At 44.2% G+C, this 24,230-nt stretch overlaps 1 protein-coding gene across 1 annotated transcript in view; it reads right to left on the bottom strand.

Moving 5' to 3' along the window:
* Nucleotides 1-24,230, bottom strand: part of LOC116357461 (cAMP and cAMP-inhibited cGMP 3',5'-cyclic phosphodiesterase 10A-like) — a 193,917-nt gene that overhangs the window by 21,374 nt on the left and 148,313 nt on the right. The window contains 7 exon segments of the mRNA XM_031804851.1: nt 3,783-3,866; nt 4,887-5,029; nt 7,735-7,921; nt 9,843-9,935; nt 11,653-11,795; nt 17,332-17,383; nt 23,551-23,609. Of these exon segments, the coding sequence (XP_031660711.1) occupies nt 3,783-3,866; nt 4,887-5,029; nt 7,735-7,921; nt 9,843-9,935; nt 11,653-11,795; nt 17,332-17,383; nt 23,551-23,609 (761 nt within the window).

Below are 24,230 nucleotides of genomic sequence, written 5' to 3'. Positions count from 1 at the left end.
CAATGGTAGGTTTCGAGGAGACTGCTGTGGAAGGTACACCTACAGCTCATCCCTTGGCACTAGTACTGTAGAATACTTTATCACTGATCTCAACCCAGAGACTCTCAGAGGGTTCACAGTCAGCCCACTGACCTCAACCCAGAGACTCTCAGAGCGTTCACAGTCAGCCAACTGACCTCAACCCAGAGACTCTCAGAGCGTTCACAGTCAGCCCACTGACCTCAACCCAGAGACTCTCAGAGCGTTCACAATCAGCCCACTGACCTCAACCCAGAGACTCTCAGAGCGTTCACAGTCAGCCCACTGACACCCCTATCAGATCAGTCAGCCCACTGACACCCCATTCAGACCAAAATCAGTTTACTTGAACAGAGTAATAATCATTCATGAGGCATCAAAGCCAAAGGAACTGAATAATATTAAGAAATGCTATAGATGGAAGGAACGTAGTGTGGAAACCTACCAAACTATTAGGCAACAACAAATTCAATCCCTTTTAGACAACTTCCTGGACAAAACGTTCCACTGTAATAGTGAAGGTGTAAACTTGGCAGTAGAACATCTACAGAATATTTGACCTCTCAGCTTCCCTATCAAATCTAAACATTACAAGCAGACAACCGAAGAAAATGACCAACAATGACAAATGGTTTTATGAAGAATGCAAAAGTCTACCCCTTCACTATGGTGAGTCACTAAAGCAATACAGAAATACACTATGGAAAAAGAAGGAACAGCATGTCAGAAATCAGCTCAATGTAATTGAAGAATGCATAGACTCTAACCACTTCTGGGAAAATTGGAAAACACTAAACAAACAACAACACGAAGAATTATCTATCCAAAACGGAGATGTATGGATAAACCACTTCTCCAATCTGTTTGACTCTATAACAAAGAACAAAAACATATATATGATCAATTACAAATATTAGAATCAGCTATTAAAGACTACCAGAACCTACTGGATTCTCCAAATACCTTGAATGAGCTACCAGATAAAATACAAACCCTTCAACCCAAAAAGGCCTGTGGGTGGATGGTACCATAAATAAAATGATCAAATATACAGAACAAAAATTCCAATTGGCTTTACTTAAACTCTTTAACATCATCCTCAGCTCTGGCATCTTCCCCAATATTTGGAACCAAGGACTGATCACTCAAATCCACAAAAGTGGAGACAAATTTGACCCCAATAACTACCGTGGGTGGGATATGCATCAACAGCAACCTTGGGAAAATCCTCTGCATTATCATTAACAGCAGACTCGTACATTTCCTCAATGAAAACAATGTACTGAGCAAATGTCAAATTGGCTTTTTACCAAATTACCGTACGACAGATCACGTATTCACCCTGCACACCCTAATTGACAACCAAACAAACCAAAACAAAGGCAAAGTCTTCTCATGATTGGTTGATAAAAAAAAAAAGCTTTGGACTCAATAATAAAAAAAGAGGGTCTGATCTGAGGATCTGCTGATGGAAAGTGGTGTTGGGGGAAAAACATACGACATTATAAAATCCCATGTACACAAACAACAAGTGTGCGGTTAAAATTGGCAAAGTAACACACACATTTCTTCCCACAGGGTCGTGGGGTGAGTCAGGGGTGCAGCTTAAGCCCCACAAACAACAAGTATTGGCAAAATAACACACACATTTCTTTCCACAGGGCCGGGGGGGGGGGGGGGGGCAGGGATGCAGCTTAAGCCCCACCCTCTTCAACATATATATCAATGAATTGGCGAGGGCACTAGAACAGTCTGCACCACCCGGCCTCACCCTACTAGAATCTGAAGTCAAATGTCTACTGTTTGCTGATGATCTGGTGCTTCTGTCACCAACCAAGGAGGGCCTACAGCAGCACCTAGATCTTATGCACAGATTTCTGTCAGACCTGGGCCCTGACAGTAAATCTCAGTAAGACCAAAATAATGGTGTTCCAAAAAAGGTCCAGTCACCAGGATGACAAATGCAAATTCCATCTAGACACCGTTGTCCTAGAGCACACAAAAAACTATACATACCTCTGCCTAAACATCAGCACCACAGGTAACTTCCACAAAGCTGTGAATGATCTGAGAGACAAGAAGGGCCTTCTATGCCATCAAAAGGAACATAAAATTCAGCATACCAATTAGAATCTGGCAAAAACTACTTGAATCAGTTATAGAACCCATTGCCCTTTATGGTTGTGAGGTCAGGGGTCCGCTCACCATCCAATAATTCACCAAATTGAGACTCTGCATGTAGAAGTCTGCCAAAAATATCCTAAGTGTACAACTTAAACACCAAATAATGCATGCAGAGCAGAATTACCCCCGATACCCACTAATGATCAAAATCCAGAAAAGAGACATTAACCACCTAAAAGGAAGCGATTCACAAACCTTCCATTACAAAGCCATCACCTACAGAGAGATGAAGCTGGAGAAGAGTCCCCTAAGCAAGCTGGTCCTGGGGTTCTGTTCACAAACACACCCCACAGAGCCCCAGGACAGAAACATAATTACACCCAACCAAATCATGAGAAAACTAAAAGATAATTACTTGACACATTGGAAAGAATTTACAAAAAAACTGAGCAAACTAGAACGCTATTTAGCCCTAAACAGAGAGTACACAGTGGCAGAATACCTGATCACTGTGACTGACCCAAACTTAAGGAAAGATTTGACTATGTTGACTCAGTGAGCATAGCCTTGCTATTGAGAAAGGCCGCTGTTTGCAGACCTGGCTCTCAAGAGAAGACAGGCTATGTGCACACTATCCACAAAATGAGGTGGAAACTGAGCTGCACTTCCTAACCTCCTGCCCAATGACCATATTAGAGACACATATTTCCCTCAGATTACACAGATCCACAAAGAATTCGAAAAAACAAATCCAATTTTGATAAACTCCCATATCTACTGGGGGAAATTCCACAGTGTGCCATCACAGCAGCAAGATGTGTGACCTGTTGTCACAAGAAAAGGGCAACCAGTGAAGAACAAAAACCATTTTAAATACAACCCATATTGATATTCCTTAATATACTTGAACTCTAGCAAGAGAGAGAGAGAGAGAGAGAGAGGTAAAGTATTGTAGAGGAATAGTATTTATCCTGTTCTATGGGTATATATGACTCAGTTAATTTATCTTAGAGTCTATGGGTATATATGACTCAGTTAATTTATCTTAGAATCTATGGGTATATATGACTCAGTTAATTTATCTTGTAGAATCTATGGGTATATATGACTCAGTTAATTTATCTTGTAGAATCTATGGGTATATATGACTCAGTTAATTTATCTTGTAGAATCTATGGGTATATATGACTCAGTTAATTTATCTTGTAGAATCTATGGGTATATTTGACTAAGTTAATTTATCTTGTAGAATCTATGGGTATATTTGACTAAGTTAATTTATCGTAGAGTCTATGGGTATATATGACTCAGTTAATTTATCTTGTAGAATCTATGGGTATATTTGACTAAGTTAATTTATCTTGTAGAATCTATGGGTATATTTGACTAAGTTAATTTATCTTAGAGTCTATGGGTATATATGACTCAGTTAATTTATCTTGTAGAATCTATGGGTATATTTGACTAAGTTAATTTATCTTGTAGAATCTATGGGTATATTTGACTAAGTTAATTTATCTTAGAGTCTATGGGTATATATGACTCAGTTAATTTATCTTAGAGTCTATGGGTATATTTGACTAAGTTAATTTCCCTGATGACAAGCAGCTGTAAATGTCCCAGAGGACATATATACGTACCTGGTCTCTCCACATGAGTTGTGGACCATGTATACAAAGACAGCTGGCCACAGCTCCTCAAACTGACTAATGTCAAAATGAAACCTGGAGAAGGGAGGGAGAGAGGGTAGGAAGGAGAGACAGGGTAGGGGGGAGAGACAGGGTTGGAGGGAGAGAGGGTAGGGGGGAGAGAGGGTAGGAGAGAGAGGAGGGAGAGGAGGGAGAGAGGGTAGGAGGGAAAGAGGGTAGGAGGGAGAGGCAGGGTAGGGGAGAGAGAGGGTAAGAGAGAGAGGAGGAAGAGAGGGTAGGAGGGAGAGGGGGTAGGGGGGAGAGGGGAGACAAAGGGTAGAGGGAGAGGAGCGAGGGAGGGTAGAGGGAGAGGGGGGAGAGAAAGAGGGAGAGGAAGAGGGAGAGGAGGGAGAGAAAGAGGGAGCATCTTAGATTATCATCGGCTGCAGTGTGTGGTGTAACAGGGTGTGTGTGAGAGAGAGAGTGTGTGTGAGTGTGTGCATGCATGCATTTGTGTGTGTGTGTTTATGTGGGAGAAAGAGATAGATACAGACAATAGCTGTAGATCTTGCAGGGCTGAAACACACACACACACACACACACACACACACACACACACACACACACACACACACACACACACACACACACACACACACACACACACACACACACACACACACCCTTCCTGCTCTGACCATTCTCTTCTGCTTCCTGTCTGTCTGTCTGTCTGTCTGTCTGTCTGTCTGTCTGTCTTAGGACACTCACAGTTCTATCTCTTTGTATAGGGGTGTCATGGTTAGGACACTCACAGTTCTATCTCTTTGTATAGGGGCCTTAGGGTTAGGACACTCACAGTTCTATCTCTTTGTATAGGGGCCTTATGGTTAGGACACTCACAGTTCTATCTCTTTGTATAGGGGCCTTATGGTTAGACACTCACAGTTCTATCTCTTTGTATAGGGGCCTTATGGTTAGGCACTCACAGTTCTATCTCTTTGTATAGGGCCCTTATGGTTAGGACACTCACAGTTCAATCGCTTTGTATAGGGGCCTTATGGTTAGACACTCACAGTTCTATCTCTTTGTATAGGGGCCTTATGGTTAGACACTCACAGTTCTATCTCTTTGTATAGGGGTGTAGGAAGGTCCAGCTGTGTGAGGGTCTTCCACTCCTCTGAAGTACAGATACTGTGGTAGGACAACTTCTCCATGGTTACCCTGTAGATACACTCAGAGTGCCTGATCCGGTGGTACATCTGGACAGACAGACAGAGACAGACAGAGAAGCAGACAGAGAAAGACAGACAGATGAGAACATGTGAACAGACAGGGAGACCGTGAGACAGTTAAAAAAATGGACCATTCTTTTTCTCTTGGCGTTGCAGTTGGGAGGCATATCGTTCCCCTGTCCTTGGCACCAAAGACTCTCTCTCCTCTCCTTTTCCCCCTGTCCTCATCCTCCCCTCAGTCTCTCTCCTCTCCTTTCCCCCCTGTCCTCATCCTCCCCTCAGTCTCTCTCCTCTCCTTTCCCCCCTGTCCTCATCCTCCCCTCAGTCTCTCTCCTCTCCTTTTCCCCCTGTCCTCATCCTCCCCTCAGTCTCTCTGCTCTCCTTTTGCCCCTGTCCTCATCCTCCCCTCAGTCTCTCTCCTCTCCTTTTCCCCTCAGTCTCTCTCCTCTCCTTTCCCCCCTGTCCTCATCCTCCCCTCAGTCTCTCTCCTCTCCTGTTCCCCCTGTCCTCATCCTCCTCTGTCTCTCTCCTCTCCTTTTCCCCTCAGTCTCTCTCCTCTCTTTCCCTCAGTCTTTCTCCTCTCCTCTCTCTTTCTCCCATCTCTCCCTCCCCTCAGTATCTCACCTCTCGTTTTCCTCTCCTCCCCTCAGTCTCTCCCCTGTCCTCTCCTCTCCTCCCGTCTCTCTCCTCTCGTCTCTCCCCTCGCTTTCTCCCCTCAGCCTATCTCTCCCCTCTCCTCTCAGTCTCTCTCTTCCCTCCTTCCCTCTTTTCCGTCACTTCTCTCTCTCACCCTCTCCCCTCCCTCTCTCCTCTCCCCTCCATTCCTGACTCCTCCCCTCAGTCTTTCTCTCTGCTCCTCTCCTCCACCTATGCCTGTCTCTCCTCCCCCTCTCCTCTTCTCTGCTCCTTTCTCATCCTCTCCTCCACTAATGCAACACACTTACGCAGGAGCGTCACGGACGTTACTTTTAAATATGGACGAGGCCCGTTAATACTGTAACACCCCGAGACCCTCCCCCGCCAAATGCCGAGACCCTCCCCCGCCAAACCCCGAGACCCTCCCCCGCCAAACCCCGAGACCCTCCCCCGCCAAACGCTGACACCCTCCCCCGCCAAACACCGAGACCCTCCCCCGCCAAACGCCGAGACCCTCCCCCGCCAAACGCCGAGACCCTCCCCCAGCCAAACGCCGAGACCCTCCCCGCCAAACCCCGAGACCCTCCCCCGCCAAACGCTGAGACCCTCCCCCGCCAAACGCCGACACCCTCCCCCGCCAAACGCCGAGATCCTCCCCCGCCAACTGCCGAGACCCTCCCCCGCCAAATGCAGAGACCCTCCCCCGCCAAACGCCGAGACCCGATGGAGGGAAGGTGTGGGGGTTTGGCGTCAGTGTGGCTACCGCCTGGCTGTCCTACCCCAGAGGTTTGGTGTCAGTGTGGCTACAGCCTGGCTGTCCTACCCCAGAGGTTTAGCGTCAGTGTGGCTACAGCCTGGCTGTCCTACCCCAGAGGTTCGGCGTCAGTGTGGCTACAGCCTGGCTGTCCTACCCCAGATGTTTGGTGTCAGTGTGGCTACCGCCTGGCTGTCCTACCCCAGAGGTTTGGCGTCAGTGTGGCTACCGCCTGGCTGTCCTACCCCAGAGGTTCGGTGTCAGTGTGGCTACAGCCTGGCTGTCCTACCCCAGAGGTTTGGCGTCAGTGTGGCTACCGCCTGGCTGTCCTACCCCAGAGGTTTGGAGTCAGTGTAGCTACAGCCTGGCTGTCCTACCCCAGAGGTTTGGCGTCAGTGTGGCTACAGCCTGGCTGTCCTACCCCAGAGGTTTGGTGTCAGTGTGGCTACAGCCTGGCTGTCCTACCCCAGAGGTTCGGCGTCAGTGTGGCTACAGCCTGGCTGTCCTACCCCAGAGGTTTGGCGTCAGTGTGGCTACCGCCTGGCTGTCCTACCCCAGAGGTTTGGCGTCAGTGTGGCTACCGCCTGGCTGTCCTACCCCAGAGGTTTGGCGTCAGTGTGGCTACAGCCTGGCTGTCCTACCCCAGAGGTTTGGCGTCAGTGTGGCTACCGCCTGGCTGTCCTACCCCAGAGGTTTGGCGTCAGTGTGGCTACCGCCTGACTGTCCTACCCCAGAGGTTTGGCGTCAGTGTGGCTACAGCCTGGCTGTCCTACCCCAGAGGTTTGGCGTCAGTGTGGCTACCGCCTGGCTGTCCTACCCCAGAGGTTTGGCGTCAGTGTGGCTACAGCCTGGCTGTCCTACCCCAGAGGTTTGGCGTCAGTGTGGCTACCGCCTGGCTGTCCTACCCCAGAGGTTTGGCGTCAGTGTGGCTACCGCCTGGCTGTCCTACCCCAGAGGTTTGGCGTCAGTGTGGCTACCGCCTGGCTGCCCTACCCCAGAGGTTTAACAACGTCTCAGGGACACACAGCTTAAAAGACATATCAGGGAGTGCTGGTCCCAACAGAGCTAAATAGTTCAGCTTTAGTCATGATATTCCACATCTCTTCCAAGTTTTTACTTTGTCTAATATTGATAAATGGTGTCGGTTAACCGTGTAGTACAGAGTTGAGAATCGCTGATTTTAATGGAAAGAGAAACTCTCCGATGATTTGTATACTGTATCCTGAATGTCGTGTATGTGGCTTGTTTTTCTTTCAGACACAAAATATAAATAAAATAAAAATAAAAATAAAATACATTTTGATTTAAAAAATATATATAGTAAAAGAGACAAAACACTGACGTTGGCACAGTGTAAGGCTAGAGCACAGAAGACGGCGAACATCTTGAAGTTGTTCTCGTCTGTTTTGGTGAAGGCACTTCCACTCAGCTTGTTAACCATCTGTACGACCCCTATTACGGTCCCCCTGGAAACGATGGGCATGCATAGGATGTTCCGCGTGGTGTATCCCGTATAGAGGTCCACCTCTCTGTGAAGGGAAAGGAAAGTGTTAAAAATAACATCACACTGTGCCCTACATAGACTTTAAAATGTACCACAGCATTCATTTTGACATGATACAATTGTTTTCATTCATTAGGCTGATATTCAAATCAAACTTTATTTGTCACATGCGCTGAATACATAACGTGAAATGATTACTTACAAACCCTTTAACCAACAATACAGTTCAATAAATAGAGTGAAGAAAGTATTTACAAAATAAACTAAAGTAATAAAATCTAATCAAAAAGTAACCCAAGAAAATAACATAACAATAACGAGGCTATAAACAGAGAGTACCGGCACCGAGTCAACGTGCAGGGGTACAGGTTAGTCGAGCTCATTTGTAAAGTGAGTTTTAAAAAGTAGTCATTTCTGTTGGGGGGGGGGGTCTGTATTCAAAACATTTTTAATGCAGTATTTTTTTGGGGGGGGGGGTCTGTATTCAAATTGTTTTAAAAAGTAGTATTTGGGGGGGGGGATCTGTATTCAAATTGTTTTAAAGCGTAGTATTTTGGGGGGGGGTCTGTATTCAAATAGTTTTATTTTTTGGGAGGGGGGGGTCTGTATTAAAACATTTTTTAATGCAGTATTTTTTGGGGGGGGGTGCTGTATTCAAATTGTTTTAAAAAGTAGCATTTTTTGGGGTGGGGGTGGATCTTGGGGGGGGGGGGGCTGTATTCAAATAGTTATAGTCACCTCCAAAGTAAATATTTGTAAAAATATATACTTTCCACAAAGCGTAGTTAAAACTCTAGTTAACCCAGTTCTGCTCTGAGGGTTAATAACATTCAGGTCTATTGTGATTGCTGACTCAGGAAATGATACTATAGTTATCCCAGGTCTGCTCTGAGGGTTAATTAATCACATTCAGATCTATTGTGTTTGCTGACTCGGGAAATGACACTATAGTTATCCCAGGTCTGCTCTGAGGGTTAATTAAACACATTCAGGTCTAATGGAAATGACACACATAAAGTAGGACGGCACCTTATCCACTATATAGTGCACTCCTTTTGACCAGGGCCCATATTGATCTACTCAAAAGTAGTGCACAATAGTCACGGGTTTGCACCTCCGTCACATCGTTGCCGTGGTTGTCAACGTCCTGCAGACGCCGCAGCATATTGACTTCCCACTGATGATTAACGCTAATTATTTATGAACGTGGGCTAATGACTGTTTCGTCAAAATTACAGTTTAGTGGCCTTGAAATATGATGGCATTATTGAAATAGACAAATAATTTGTAGAAAACAACATTGCTATCATTATGACGTCTTATATTTTACTTTAGAGAGATGGTAATGTTGCCATGAGCTAGCAAAGTTAGTCAGAAATAGCTAACAATGTTAACGTTAGCTAGCTAAAATGTTGGTGCTCTCCCTTCAAATCTTAGCTAGCCAGTTAATGTTATACTGCATCTAAAGTGTTAGAGGTGCCTTAGACCACAGTGGCGCAGCGGTCTAAGGTACTGCATCTCAGTGGTAGAGGCGTCACTACAGACCCTGGTTCGATTCCAGGCTGTATCACAACCGGCCATGATTGGGAGTTCCATAGGGCGTCGCACAATAGGCCCAGCATCGTCTGGGTTTGGCCGTGGTAGGCCGTCATTGTAAATAAGAATTTGTTCTTAACTCTCTTGCATAGTTAAATAAAAGGTTAAATATTATTGATTTATTGCCTTGCTAATTATTTGCCTCCTTTTGAAATGTCATCATGTCTCCAAGCCACAGTAGTGCACTTTAGAATACATCTTCATCACCACCTATAGAGACCGCATCGAGTGGAATGCTCAGATGGGGCATCAGTCCTAAAACGAACGTTCAAAACAATGTGGTGACGAAACGTGCGACCCGTGGATAGGATGTCAGTTCAGACTCAGCCAGGGTAAAATAAACGTTTCACCTATTAAAGCGTGGGTCTGCATAGGCGTCTGGGATGTTAAGGACCTCCCCCGTCCGTGCCACTTGGCCCGCTATACCTTTCTCTATAGAAAACCTGGACAAGGAGAGGACAGAAGAGCGCTGGAGGTTACAACCATACAAATAGAATTGGTGAATGGACATTTCTGTTCTAAGAATTCTACTTCCCTATTTTAAGATTCTAGTTTCCCTGTTCTAAGATTCTAGTTTCCCTGTTCTAGGATTCTAATTTTCCTGTTCTACAATTCTATTTTCCCTCTTATATGATTTATAGTTCCCCTGATCTAGGATTCTAGTTCCCCTGTTCTAGGGATTCTAGTTCCCCTGATCTAGGATTCTAGTTCCCCTGTTCTAGGGATTATAGTTCCCCTGATCTAGGATTCTAGTTCCCCTGTTCTAGGGATTATAGTTCCCCTGTTCTAGGGATTATAGTTCTATGGTTACAACTGCTCAGCTGCTGTCACCAGAGAATTGTTCACATGATCCCTTGTCAATTCAACATAGCCGTCCGAGAATCGTTCACCTGATCCCTTGTCAATTCAAGGTGTCTGGCTAGACTGCAAACTCTCCTTCCAGACTCATATCAAACATCTCCAATCGAAAATCAAATCAAGAGTCGGCTTTCTATTCCGCAACAAAGCCTCCTTCACTCAAGCCGCCAAGCTTACCCTAGTAAAACTGACTATCCTACCGATCCTCGACTTCGGCGATGTCATCTACAAAATGGCTTCCAACACTCTACTCAGCAAACTGGATGCAGTCTATCACAGTGCCATCCGTTTTGTCACTAAAGCACCTTATACTACCCACCACTGCGACTTGTATGCTCTAGTCGGCTGGCCCTCGCTACATATTCGTCGCCAGACCCACTGGCTCCAGGTCATCTACAAGTCTATGCTAGGTAAAGCTCCGCCTTATCTCAGCTCACTGGTCACGATGGCAACACCCATCCGTAGCACGCGCTCCAGCAGGTGTATCTCACTGATCATCCCTAAAGCCAACACCTCATTTGGCCGCCTTTCGTTCCAGTACTCTGCTGCCTGTGACTGGAACGAATTGCAAAAATCGCTGAAGTTGGAGACTTTCATCTCCCTCACCAACTTCAAACATCAGCTATCTGAGCAGCTAACCGATCGCTGCAGCTGTACATAGTCTATTGGTAAATAGCCCACCCTTTTCACCTACCTCATCCCCGTACTGTTTTTATTTATTTACTTTTCTGCTCTTCTGCACACCAATATCTCTACCTGTACATGACCATCTGATCTTTTATCACTCCAGTGTTAATCTGCAAAATTGTAATTATTTGCCTACCTCCTCATGCCTTTTGCACACATTGTATATAGACCCCCCCTTCGTTTTCTACTGTGTTATTGACTTGTTAATTGTTTACTCCATGTGTAACTCTTTGTTGTATGCTCACACTGCTATGCTTTATCTTGGCCAGGTCGCAGTTGCAAATGAGAACTTGTTCTCAACTAGCCTACCTGGTTAAATAAAGGTGAAATAAAATAAAATAAATAAAATTGGCCGTCAGAGAATCGTTCACATGATCCCTTGTCAATTCAACATAGCCGTCAGAGAATCGTTCACATGATTCCTTGTCAATTCAACATAGCCGTCAGAGAATCGTTCACATGATCCCTTGTCAATTCAACATAGCCGTCAGAGAATCGTTCACCTGATCCCTTGTCAATTCAACATACCCGTCAGAGAATCGTTCACGTGATCACAAGTCAACCCTTCAGAGAATCACTCAGATAAGCAGTAAAAGAATCGATCAGGACCCTTACCTAATCTCTTTGGTTTTCCTGAAGACAGGTTTGCCCTCGTTCTCCTCCCCGATGTCAAACAGGTCTGAGTACAGTTCATTGTTATTGTGGTCCACCTGGAACAGTGCACATCTGTCCGCATTCACCAGGTTTTTTGCATATATCTGAAACACAACACCATGATAAACCGCATCAGTACGCTACACAGAAAGACATGGTCACACAGACAGGGGGCGAATCATAACTTCTCTTACCATTGATATCAACCCATATGACTAAATGAACATTTTGACTTAAAGGGGAAGTTAGGATTCACGGTAGCGCCTTTACAATAAGGTTCCATTTGTTAAAGGTTTCTTAAAGGGGAAGTTAGGATTCATGGTAGCGCTTTACAATAAGGTTCCATTTGTTAAAGGTTTCTTAAAGGGGAAGTTAGGATTCAAGGTAACGCCTTTACAATAAGGTTCCATTTGTTAAGGGTTTCTTAAAGGGGAAGTTAGGATTCACGGTAGCACTTTACAATAAGGTCCCATTTGTTAAGGGTTTCTTAAAGGGGAAGTTAGGATTCACGGTAGCGCTTACAATAAGGTTCCATTTGTTAAGGGTTTCTTAAAGGGGAAGTTAGGATTCACAGTAGCGCTTTACAATAAGGTTCCATTTGTTAAGGGTTTCTTAAAGGGGAAGTTAGGATTCACAGTAGCGCTTTACAATAAGGTTCCATTTGTTAAGGGTTTCTTAAAGGGGCTATAATTACATTATTAACAATTATTTAATAGGGAGGCAGGTAGTGGTTAGAGGGTTGGGTTGGGCCAGTAACTGAAAGAGAGGGAAGGGAGTCAAGTAGGAGAGGTAAGGGAGGCAGGTAGGAGAGGGAAGGGAGGCAGGTAGGAGAGGGAAGGGAGTCAGGTAGGAGAGGTAAGGGAGGCAGGTAGGAGAGGGAAGGGAGTCAGGTAGTAGAGGGAAGGGCGTCAGGTAGGAGAGGGAAGGGAGTCAGGTAGGAGAGGGAAAGGAGGCAGGTAGGAGAGGGAAGGGAGGCAGGTAGGAGAGGGAAAGGAGGCAGGCAGGAGAGGGAAAGGAGGCAGGTAGGAGAGGGAAGGGAGGCAGGTAGGAGAGGGAAAGGAGGCAGGCAGGAGAGGGAAGGGAGGCAGGTAGGAAGGAAGGGGAAGGGAGGCAGGTAGGAGGGGGAAGGGAGGCAGGTAGGAGAGGGAAGTAAGGTATCCTCATGGTAACAGTAATACCATTGGTTGGTGTAACAGTGGAGGAGGTTTCCTCTCATGGTAACTGTAATACCATTGGTTGGTGTAACAGTGGAGGAGGTTTCCTCTCATGGTAACTGTAATACCATTGGTTGGTGTAACAGTGGAGGAGGTATCCTCATGGTAACTGTAATACCATTGGTTGGTGTAACAGTGGAGGAGGTTTCCTCTCATGGTAACTGTAATACCATTGGTTGGTGTAACAGTGGAGGAGGTTTCCTCTCATGGTAACTGTAATACCATTGGTTGGTGTAACAGTGGAGGAGGTTTCCTCTCATGGTAACTGTAATACCATTGGTTGGTGTAACAGTGGAGGAGGTATCCTCATGGTAACTGTAATACCATTGGTTGATGTAACAGTGGAGGAGGTTTCCTCTCATGGTAACTGTAATACCATTGGTTGGTGTAACAGTAGAGGAGGTATCCTCATGGTAACTGTAATACCATTGGTTGGTGTAACAGTGGAGGAGGTATCCTCATGGTAACTGTAATACCATTGGTTGGTGTAACAGTGGAGGAGGTATCCTCTCATGGTAACTGTAATACCATTGGTTGGTGTAACAGTGGAGGAGGTATCCTCATGGTAACTGTAATACCATTGGTTGGTGTAACAGTGGAGGAGGTATCCTCATGGTAACTGTAATACCATTGGTTGGTGTAACAGTGGAGGAGGTATCCTCTCATGGTAACTGTAATACCATTGGTTGGTGTAACAGTGGAGGAGGTTTCCTCTCATGGTAACTGTAATACCATTGGTTGGTGTAACAGTGGAGGAGGTATCCTCTCATGGTAACTGTAATACCATTGGTTGGTGTAACAGTGGAGGAGGTATCCTCTCATGGTAACTGTAATACCATTGGTTGGTGTAACAGTGGAGGAGGTATCCTCTCATGGTAACTGTAATACCATTGGTTGGTGTAACAGTGGAGGAGGTTTCCTCTCATGGTAACTGTAATACCATTGGTTGGTGTAACAGTGGAGGAGGTATCCTCTCATGGTAACTGTAATACCATTGGTTGGTGTAACAGTGGAGGAGGTATCCTCTCATGGTAACTGTAATACCATTGGTTGGTGTAACAGTGGAGGAGGTATCCTCTCATGGTAACTGTAATACCATTGGTTGGTGTAACAGTGGAGGAGGTATCCTCTCATGGTAACTGTAATACCATTGGTTGGTGTAACAGTGGAGGAGGTATCCTCATGGTAACTGTAATACCATTGGTTGGTGTAACAGTGGAGGAGGTATCCTCATGGTAACTGTAATACCATTGGTTGGTGTAACAGTGGAGGAGGTATCCTCTCATGGTAACTGTAATACCATTGGTTGGTGTAACAGTGGAGGAGGTATCCTCTCATGGTAACTGTAATACCATTGGTTGGTGTAACAGTGGAGGAGGTATCCTCATGGTAACTGTAATACCATTGGTTGGTGTAACAGTGGAGGAGGTATCCTCATGGTAACTGTAATACGATTGGTTGGTGTAACAGTGGAGGAGGTATCCTCATGGTAACTGTAATACCATTGGTTGGTGTAACAGTGGAGGAGGTATCCTCATGGTAACTGTAATACGATTGGTTGGTGTAACAGTGGAGGAGGTATCCTCATGGTAACTGTAATACCATTGGTTGGTGTAACAGTGGAGGAGGTATCCTCATGGTAACTGTAATACCATTGGTTGGTGTAACAGTGGAGGAGGTATCCTCATGGTAACTGTAATACCATTGGTTGGTGTAACAGTGGAGGAGGTATCCTCATGGTAACTGTAATACCATTGGTTGGTGTAACAGTGGAGGAGGTATCCTCATGGTAACTGTAATACCATTGGTTGGTGTAACAGTGGAGGAGGTATCCTCTCATGGTAACTGTAATACCATTGGTTGGTGTAACAGTGGAGGAGGTATCCTCTCACAACGTTGAATGTTTCGATCTTCATAACCACCATTCATTGCATGAACATTTTTTTATTAATATAGTGTTGGATCTGCTCTTATGAATGCAGTGATGTGAACCCAACACTGCCTATAAGTATGTCTATACTCTGAGTGAACTCTCAAATAATCTATAAATGATTTAACCACACTTATAACTTCTAAAAGTATACCTTATTTTTAAGTGACAGTCCTATAAATATTTATAACTGAGTTGTCAACAAGTGGAAAAAGTGCCAATCCACTAAGTCATAAACAAATGGGTTACCAACATGTATAACGGATGACCATTTTATTAACGAATTAGGCCTACTAATATTTATAACTTGTAAAAAAATAACTGGAAACTTTCTGGACATTTATTAATGAGTTGCAACCATTTATAACAGCATATAATCTCCTCAAACATGTAATACATAACACAAATCAAATGTAATGTAACGTAAGGATACATTGGGAAAACATGTTAATTGCAGTGACTCAAATCTGTAGCCTATCATTGGTATAGTGAGTAGCCTAGCTAATTCAGAGGGGGTTATTTTTCTCCCCTTTTTAATATTACAAGTCAGAATAGAATTTGACAACTGATTAACTAGTTACACTATAACATAGGGTTATCATGTTTCTTTTCTTGTTAAGCATTTTCCCATCCTGGAGTCTGAGACCGTACGGCAATCTGTGGGAGAGAAGAGGAATTGATGACAACGTAGCATATACACTCTAGCTATACAAAACTATACTATCACCATTATCTATACCATTTAGGTTTAGCTAGTCATGTTATCCACTGCTAGCTAATAATAACAATAATAGCTAGCTACCACAGATTAATTAAAGGGGTTAGCTATTTATCAATATAATACACTAGGTAGTTAGCTAGCTTGTGTGTCTTAAAATTGGAACCACTAGTGTGCTGACAAAGGAGGCTAACTAGCTAACTTACCAGCTACCTAGTTAGAGACAAAAAGTTAGATAACTAGCTCAGTTCAAAAGTTAGATAACTAGCTAGCTAGCGTGCTAATCCAAAAAAGCTAGCTAAACAACTTGCATGGAAATTCTGTCATGTCGATATTAACTAGCTAGCTGGCAGCTAAAGTTTGCCAGCTAGCTAGCGAACCTAAGGGCCAACAAACATGTTTTACTTAGCTAGCTAACTATATCATGCTAAAGTGTCACGCCTGCTCCCACTCACCCTGTCTGGCGCCCAAGTGCTCCAGGCTGCCCTTCATTACTCACATCTGTCACCATCATTACGCGCAGCAGCGCTCATTGGACTCATCTGGACTCCTTCCCTTTGTTGATTGCCCCGTCTATAACTGTCTGCTCCCCCGTTTGTTCCCTGTGTCAGCATTAACGTTGTGTGTCATGTTCAGATGCTGTCCTTTCCTGTCCCATGTCCAGATATATCATTAAATGTTCACTCCCTGTACTTGCTTCTCGTCTCCAGCATTGATTCGTACACTGGAGTATCTTGTGCTAAATCGTATAGCAGAGTTTCTATATAAAAAAAATACATTTGAACTTTTACCTAGTGCTAGCTAGCTAAAGTTTACTAGCTAACTAGGACAGAGGTGCTACCTAACATTAGCTAGCTAGGTACTTAGCTAGTTGAGCAGCCTGCTAAATCATTCAGCAAAACTTCCAGAACCAATAATATGACTTGAGATCTTCAGATGAGGCCTTTATTCCTGGAATAAATAAGTGTACCAATGCATCATCTGGGTTTCAAACGTGGGGCATCATGGGAGTTGGTCTGAAAACAAACCATTTCTGCATCTGGTACAGAGCAATTCATCACACCCAAAAGTGAGAAAATAACAATTGTTTAACTATGCATTTAAGTGTTCAATATTATACGCATTTCTAAGTGCATTTATTAATGCTTAATAGCTGGAGGTAAATAGTAGCTCACTATTTGGCAAGCAACTGACTGACTATGGAACTAGTTTGACCTATTTATCATAACCCATATATTAAATGGTTTATATATATTTTTATTTTACCTTTATTTTGCATTTACAAAATATAAAATAACCGTTAATAACATAATTACAAACCCGTTATAAACCATTTACAAATGAAACATTATTGTAAAGTGTTACCTGATTCGCTCCAGGGTTCGGCGTAATCATAAATCGATTCAGAAAGGTATTTTAAAAAGTGCACGTTAGCAAGGCTATACAAGTTGAAGTTACATAAATTGTCAGGTAAAAAACGGCAATCAAAAACAGGATATGAGACATATGAACTGAGGCGACACCAGTGGCACATGACAATACAATACACAGTACGCAGTACAGTATGTCACCACAACACGACACACATCCACTGTGGTCCTCATACACATTCTAGACAACCATCATGGACTTGGGCCAGACATTCGTGGTAGTGGTAGAAGAAGAAGAAGTCCCTTCCCTGAAATAGCAGACATCACAAACAAATAGAAAAACACAAAATAGACTAAATACGAAATAGACAAACAAACAAACAAACAAACAAACAAACAACAACGTACCATTATATGTTCAAGTAGAGAATCTATTGCCACAATGTTGTCAAAGTACGTTCTGTTGGAGAAAGAGAGAGAATGATAAACTAAGGGTAATGATGATTGATAGATTGATGAGGGTATAGATTATTGATAAGGGTAATGATGATTGATAGATTGATGAGGGTATAGATTATTGATAAGGGTATTGATGATTGATAAGGGTAATGATGATTGATAAGGGTAATGATGATTGATAAGGGTAATGATGATAAGGGTAATGATGATTGATAAGGGTAATGATGATTGATAAGGGTAATGATGATTGATAAGGGTAATGATGATTGATAAGGGTAATGATGATTGATAAGGGTAATGATGATTGATAGATTGATGAGGGTATAGATTATTGATAAGGGTAATGATGATTGATAGATTGATGAGGGTATAGATTATTGATACGGGTATTGATGATTGATAATGGTAATGATGATTGATAAGGGTATAGATGATTGATAAGGGTAATGATGATTGATAAGGGTAATGATGATTGATAAGGGTATAGATGATTGATACGGGTATCAATGATAAGGGTATGATTGATAAGGGTAAGTGTAATGGTGATTGATAAGGGTATAGATGATTGATAAGGGTATAGATGATTGATAAGGGTATAAATTATTGATAAGGGTATAGATGATTGATAAGGGTATAGATGATTGATAAGGGTATTGATGATTGATAAGGGTATGATGATTGATAAGGGTATGATTGATAAGGGTATAGATGATTGATAAGGGTATAGATGATTGATAAGGGTATTGATGATTGATAAGGGTATTGATGATTGATAAGGGTATTGATGATTGATAAGGGTATTGATGATTGATAAGGGTATAGATGATTGATAAGGGTATAGATTATTGATAAGGGTATTGATGATTGATAAGGGTATAGATGATTGATAAGGGTATTGATGATTGATAAGGGTATGATTGATAAGGGTATAGATGATTGATAAGGGTATAGATGAGTGATAAGGGTATTTTTCGTGCATGTCAACATCAGAAGCCTCCTCCCTAAGTTTGTTTTACTCACTGCTTTAGCACACTCTGCTAACCCTGATGTCCTTGCCGTGTCTGAATCTTGGCTCAGGAAGGCCACCAAAAATTCTGAGATTTCCATACCCAACTATAACATTTTCCGTCAAGATAGAACTGCCAAAGGGGGAGGAGTTGCAGTCTACTGCAGAGATAGCCTGCAAAGTAATACTTTCCAAGTCCATACCCATACTTTCCAAGTCCATACCCAAACAGTTCGAACTACTAATTTTGAAAATTACTCTCTCCAGAAATAAGTCTCTCACTGTTGCCGCCTGCTACCTCCCAGCTGTGCCCTGGACACCATTTGTGAATTGATCGCCCCCCCATCTAGCTTCAGAGTTTGTTCTGTTAGGTGACCTAAACTGGGATATGCTTAACACCAATGCAGTCCTACAATCTAAGCTAGATGCCCTCAATCTCACACAAATCATCAAGGAAACCACCAGGTACAACCCTAAATCTGTAAACAAGGGCACCCTCATAGACGTCATCCTGACCAACTGGCCCTCCAAATACACCTCCGCTGTCTTCAACCAGGATCTCAGCTATCACTGCCTCATTGCCTGTATCCGCTACGGAGCCGCAGTCAAACGACCACCCCTCATCACTGTCAAACGCTCCCTAAAACACTTCTGTGAGCAGGCCTTTCTAATCGACCTGGCCCGGGTATCCTGGAAGGACATTGACCTCATCCCGTCAGCTGAGGATGCCTGGTCATTCTTTAAAAGTAACTTCCTCACCATTTTAGATAAGCATGCTCCGTTCAAAAAATGCAGAACTAAGAACAGATATAGCCCTTGGTTTACTCCAGACCTGACTGCCCTTGACCAGCACATAAACATCCTGTGGCGGACTGCAATAGCATCGAATAGTCCCCGCGATATGCAACTGTTCAGGGAAGTCAGGAACCAATACACGCAGTCAGTCAGGAAAGCTAAGGCCAGCTTCTTCAGGCAGAAATGTGCATCCTGTAGCTCCAACTCCCAAAAGTTCTGGGACACTGTGAAGTCCATGGAGAACAAGAGCACCTCCTCCCAGCTGCCCACTGCACTGAGGCTAGGTAACACGGTCACCACCGATAAATCCATGATTATCGAAAACTTCAACAAGCATTTCTCAACGGCTGGCCATGCCTTCCGCCTGGCTACTCCAACCTCGGCCAACAGCTCCGCCCCCCCCCCCCCCGCAGCTACTCGCCCAAGCCTCTCCAGGTTCTCCTTTACCCAAATCCAGATAGCAGATGTTCTGAAAGAGCTGCAAAACCTGGACCCGTACAAATCAGCTGGGCTTGACAATCTGGACCCTCTATTTCTGAAACTATCTGCCGCCATTGTTGCAACCCCTATTATCAGCCTGTTCAACCTCTCTTTCATATCGTCTGAGATCCCCAAGGATTGGAAAGCTGCCGCAGTCATCCCCCTCTTCAAAGGGGGAGACACCCTGGACACAAACTGTTAGAGACCTATATCCATCCTGCCCTGCCTATCTAAGGTCTTCGAAAGCCAAGTCAACAAACAGGTCACTGAACATCTCGAATCCCACCGTACCTTCTCCGCTGTGCAATCTGGTTTCCGAGCCGGTCACGGGTGCACCTCAGCCACGCTCAAGGTACTAAACGATATCATAACCGCCATCGATAAAAGACAGTACTGTGCAGCCTACTTCATCGACCTTGCCAAGGCTTTCGACTCTGTCAATCACCATATTCTTATCGGCAGACTCAGTAGCCTCGGTTTTTCGGATGACTGACTTGCCTGGTTCACCAATTACTTTGCAGACAGAGTTCAGTGTGTCAAATCGGAGGGCATGCTGTCCGGTCCTCTGGCAGTCTCTATGGGGGTGCCACAGGGTTCAATCCTCGGGCCGACTCTTTTCTCTGTATATATCAATGATGTTGCTCTTGCTGCGGGCGATTCCCTGATCCACCTCTACGCAGACGACACCCTTCTATATACTTCTGGCCCGTCCTTGGACACTGTGCTATCTAACCTCCAAACGAGCTTCAATGCCACACAACACTCCTTCCGTGGCCTCCAACTGCTCTTAAACGCTAGTAAAACAAAATGCTTTTCAACCGTTCGCTGCCTGCACCCGCACGCCTGACCAGCATCACCACCCTGGATGGTTCCGACCTTGAATATGTGGACATCTATAAGTACCTAGGTGTCTGGCTAGACTATAAACTCTCCTTCCAGACTCATATCAAACATCTCCAATCGAAAATCAAATCTAGAGTCGGCTTTCTATTCCGCAACAAAGCCTCTTTCACTCACGCCGCCAAACTTACCCTAGTAAAACTGACTATCCTACCGATCCTCGACTTTGGCGATGTCATCTACAAAATTGCTTCCAACACTCTACTCAGCAAACTGGATGCAGTTTATCACAGTGCCATCCGTTTTGTCACTAAAGCACCTTATACCACCTACCACTGCGACTTGTATGCTCTAGTCGGCTGGCCCTCGATACATATTCGTCGCCAGACCCACTGGCTCCAGGTCATCTACAAGTCCATGCTAGGTAAAGCTCCGCCTTATCTCAGTTCACTGGTCACGATGGCAACACCCATCTGTAGCACGCGCTCCAGCAGGTGTATCTCACTGATCATCCCTAAAGCCTACACCTCATTTGGCCGCCTTTCGTTCCAGTTCTCTGCTGCCTGTGACTGGAACGAATTGCAAAAATCGCTGAAGTTGGAGACTTTTATCTCCCTCACTAACTTCAAACATCTGCTATCTGAGCAGCTAACCGATCGCTGCAGCTGTACTATCGGTAAATAGCCCACCCATTTTTACCTACCTCATCCCCATACTGTTTTTATTTATTTACTTTTCTGCTCTTTTGCACACCAATATCTCTACCTGTACATGACCATCTGATCATCACTCCAGTGTTAATCTGCAAAATTGTAATTATTTGCCTACCTCCTCATGCCTTTTGCACACTGTATATAGACTCCCCTTTTTTTCTACTGTGTTATTGACTTGTTAATTGTTTACTCCATGTGTAACTCTGTGTTGTCTGTTCACACTGCTGTGCTTTATCTTGGCCAGGTCGCAGTTGCAAATGAGAACTTATTCTCAACTAGCCTACCTGGTTAAATAAAGGTGAAATAAAATAAAAATGATTGATAAGGGTATTGATGAATGATAAGGGTATAGATGATTGATAAGGGTATTGATGATTGATAAGGGTATTGATGATTGATAAGGGTATGATTGATAAGGGTATAGATGATTGATAAGGGTATTGATGATTGATAAGGGTATTGATGATTGATAAGGGTATGATTGATAAGGGTATTGATGATTGATAAGGGTATAGATGATTGATACGGGTATTGATGATTGATAGATGATTGATAAGGGTATAGATGATTGATAGATGATTGATAAGGGTATTGATGATTAATAAGGGTATAGATGATTGATAGATGATTGATAAGGGTATAGATGATTGATAAGGGTATAGATTATTGATAAGGGTATTGATGATTGATAAGGGTATTGATGATTAATAAGGGTATAGATGATTGATAGATGATTGATAAGGGTATAGATGATTGATAGATGATTGATAAGGGTATTGATGATTGATAGATGATTGATAAGGGTATTGATGATTAATAAGGGTATAGATGATTGATAGATGATTAATAAGGGTATTGATGATTGATAGATGATTGATAAGGGTATAGATGATTGATTTGACCCATTTTATCGCAGGAGGAAAATAATCCCCCAGTAGGAGGATTTGAATGAATATTAAATATTCACAATCAAGGGGGCAGCTGGAAGCAGTGTTTGTAGGCTATACAAAACAGTACCGTACCTACATTGTACCTTAAGCTGGGTATAAATACTACAGATTGGGTTCCAACAGGCCTGGACCCAACTCATTGGAACGCCCCCACCCCATGACCCAACTCATTGGAACGCCCCCACCCCATGACCCAACTCATTGGAATGCCCCCACCCCATGACCCAACTCATTGGAACGCCCCCACCCCATGACCCAACTCATTGGAATGCCCCCACCCCATGACACAACTCATTGGAACGTCCCCACCCCATGACCCAACTCATTGGAATGCCCCCACCCCATGACCCAACTCATTGGAATGCCCCCACCCCATGACCCAACTCATTGGAACGCCCCCACCCCATGACCCAACTCATTGGAACGCCCCCACCCCATGACCCAACTCCTTGGAACGCCCCCACCCCATGACCCAACTCATTGGAACGCCCCCACCCCATGACCCAACTCATTGGAACGCCCCCACCCCATGACCCAACTCATTGGAACGCCCCCACCCCATGACCCAACTCATTGGAACGCCCCCACCCCATGACCCAAACAGCAATTTATTTTTTACACTTTATACCTGTCCAATAGCTCCCGAGTGGCGCAGCGGTCTAAGGCACTGCATCTCAGTGCTTGAGGTGTCACTACAGTCACCTTGGTTCGAATCCAGGATGTATCGCAACTGGCTGTGATTGGGGGTCCCATAGGCCAGCGCACAATTGGCCCAGCGTCGTCCGGGTTGGGCCCGTGGAGGCCTTCATTGTAAATAAGACTTTGTTCTTAACTGACTTAACTGACTTAACCGACAGAGTTAAAAACAGGAGGGTATCTCTCCAGGAACAAGGTTGGAGTTCAAATCTACAGGATGGTATCTCTCCAGGAACAAGGTTGGAGTTAAAACCTACAGGAGGGTATCTCTCCAGGAACAAGGTTGGAGTTAAAACCTACAGGAGGGTATCTCTCCAGGAACAAGGTTGGAGTTAAAACTTACAGGAGGGTATCTCTCCAGGAACAGGGTTGGAGTTAAAACCTACAGGAGAGTATCTCTCCAGGAACAGGGATGGAATTAAAACCTACAGGAGGGTACTTCTCCAGGAACAGGGTTGGAGTTAAAACCTACAGGAGGGTATCTCTCCAGGAACAGGGATGGAGTTAAAACCTACAGGAGGGTATCTCCAGGAACAGGGATGGAGTTAAAACCTAGTCAACTGCCACCCCCCCCCCAGGAAAGTTCTCCGCGACAAAAAGAATGATCAAGTTAAAATCCAACATCAGTATATGTGCTACAAGACAGAAGTGTCACATTTCTAGTAGAAAGTCATTGAGACAACCTTACTTTGACACTTCTAGCAGGAAGTCATTGAGCTCCGTCTGTTTGGCGAGGCCTCTGCACACCTGGGGATACAAAAACAACACGTCAGATGTTCAAACTAACGTCAACGATGTCATGCTAACAGTTAGTTAGCACTTTGTTTAAGTGTCAACAGCAGGATTACAGCGAGAGCGAGAGGGGTGTGGGGGAGAGAAAGAGGGAGAGGGAGAGACAGAGCGGGAGAGAGAGAAACACCTTTGTGCAGACTGCTGTAACAAAATGGTCTATTTGTGAACGGACAGAAACGCGAGAGAAACCCACTGTGACCCAGGATGCGTTGGGACACTGTACTTTTCACGTAGGTACAAACCACAAGGCTCTTTACACGCCATAATGACGGCCCTTGGGGGTCAAGTGTAAAAAGGCTTTAGGGTTGATTAGACTGAGACCTACCCAGTCACAGGGGAGTTCTGCTTCACACAAACACCATCATGAGAACACAACCCCGGACAAACGTACATGTGCAATTGTACTATGAGCGTTATTTGAGCCGATGAAGTGTTGAAACACAACAGTAGGTTATAATGTTCACAGCAGACACAACCCAATCCCATTAATCAAGAGTGTGTTATCAAGCATTTATCAAGAGTGTGTTTTAAAGCATTAATCAAGAGTGTGTTATCAAGCATTAATCAAGAGTGTTA

Source organism: Oncorhynchus kisutch, linkage group LG25, assembly GCF_002021735.2.
Source record: "Oncorhynchus kisutch isolate 150728-3 linkage group LG25, Okis_V2, whole genome shotgun sequence".
Classification (NCBI taxonomy): Eukaryota; Metazoa; Chordata; class Actinopteri; order Salmoniformes; family Salmonidae; genus Oncorhynchus; species Oncorhynchus kisutch.
The sequence above is the reverse complement of the archived record's forward strand: the minus strand, read 5'-3'. Positions and strand labels throughout refer to the sequence as shown.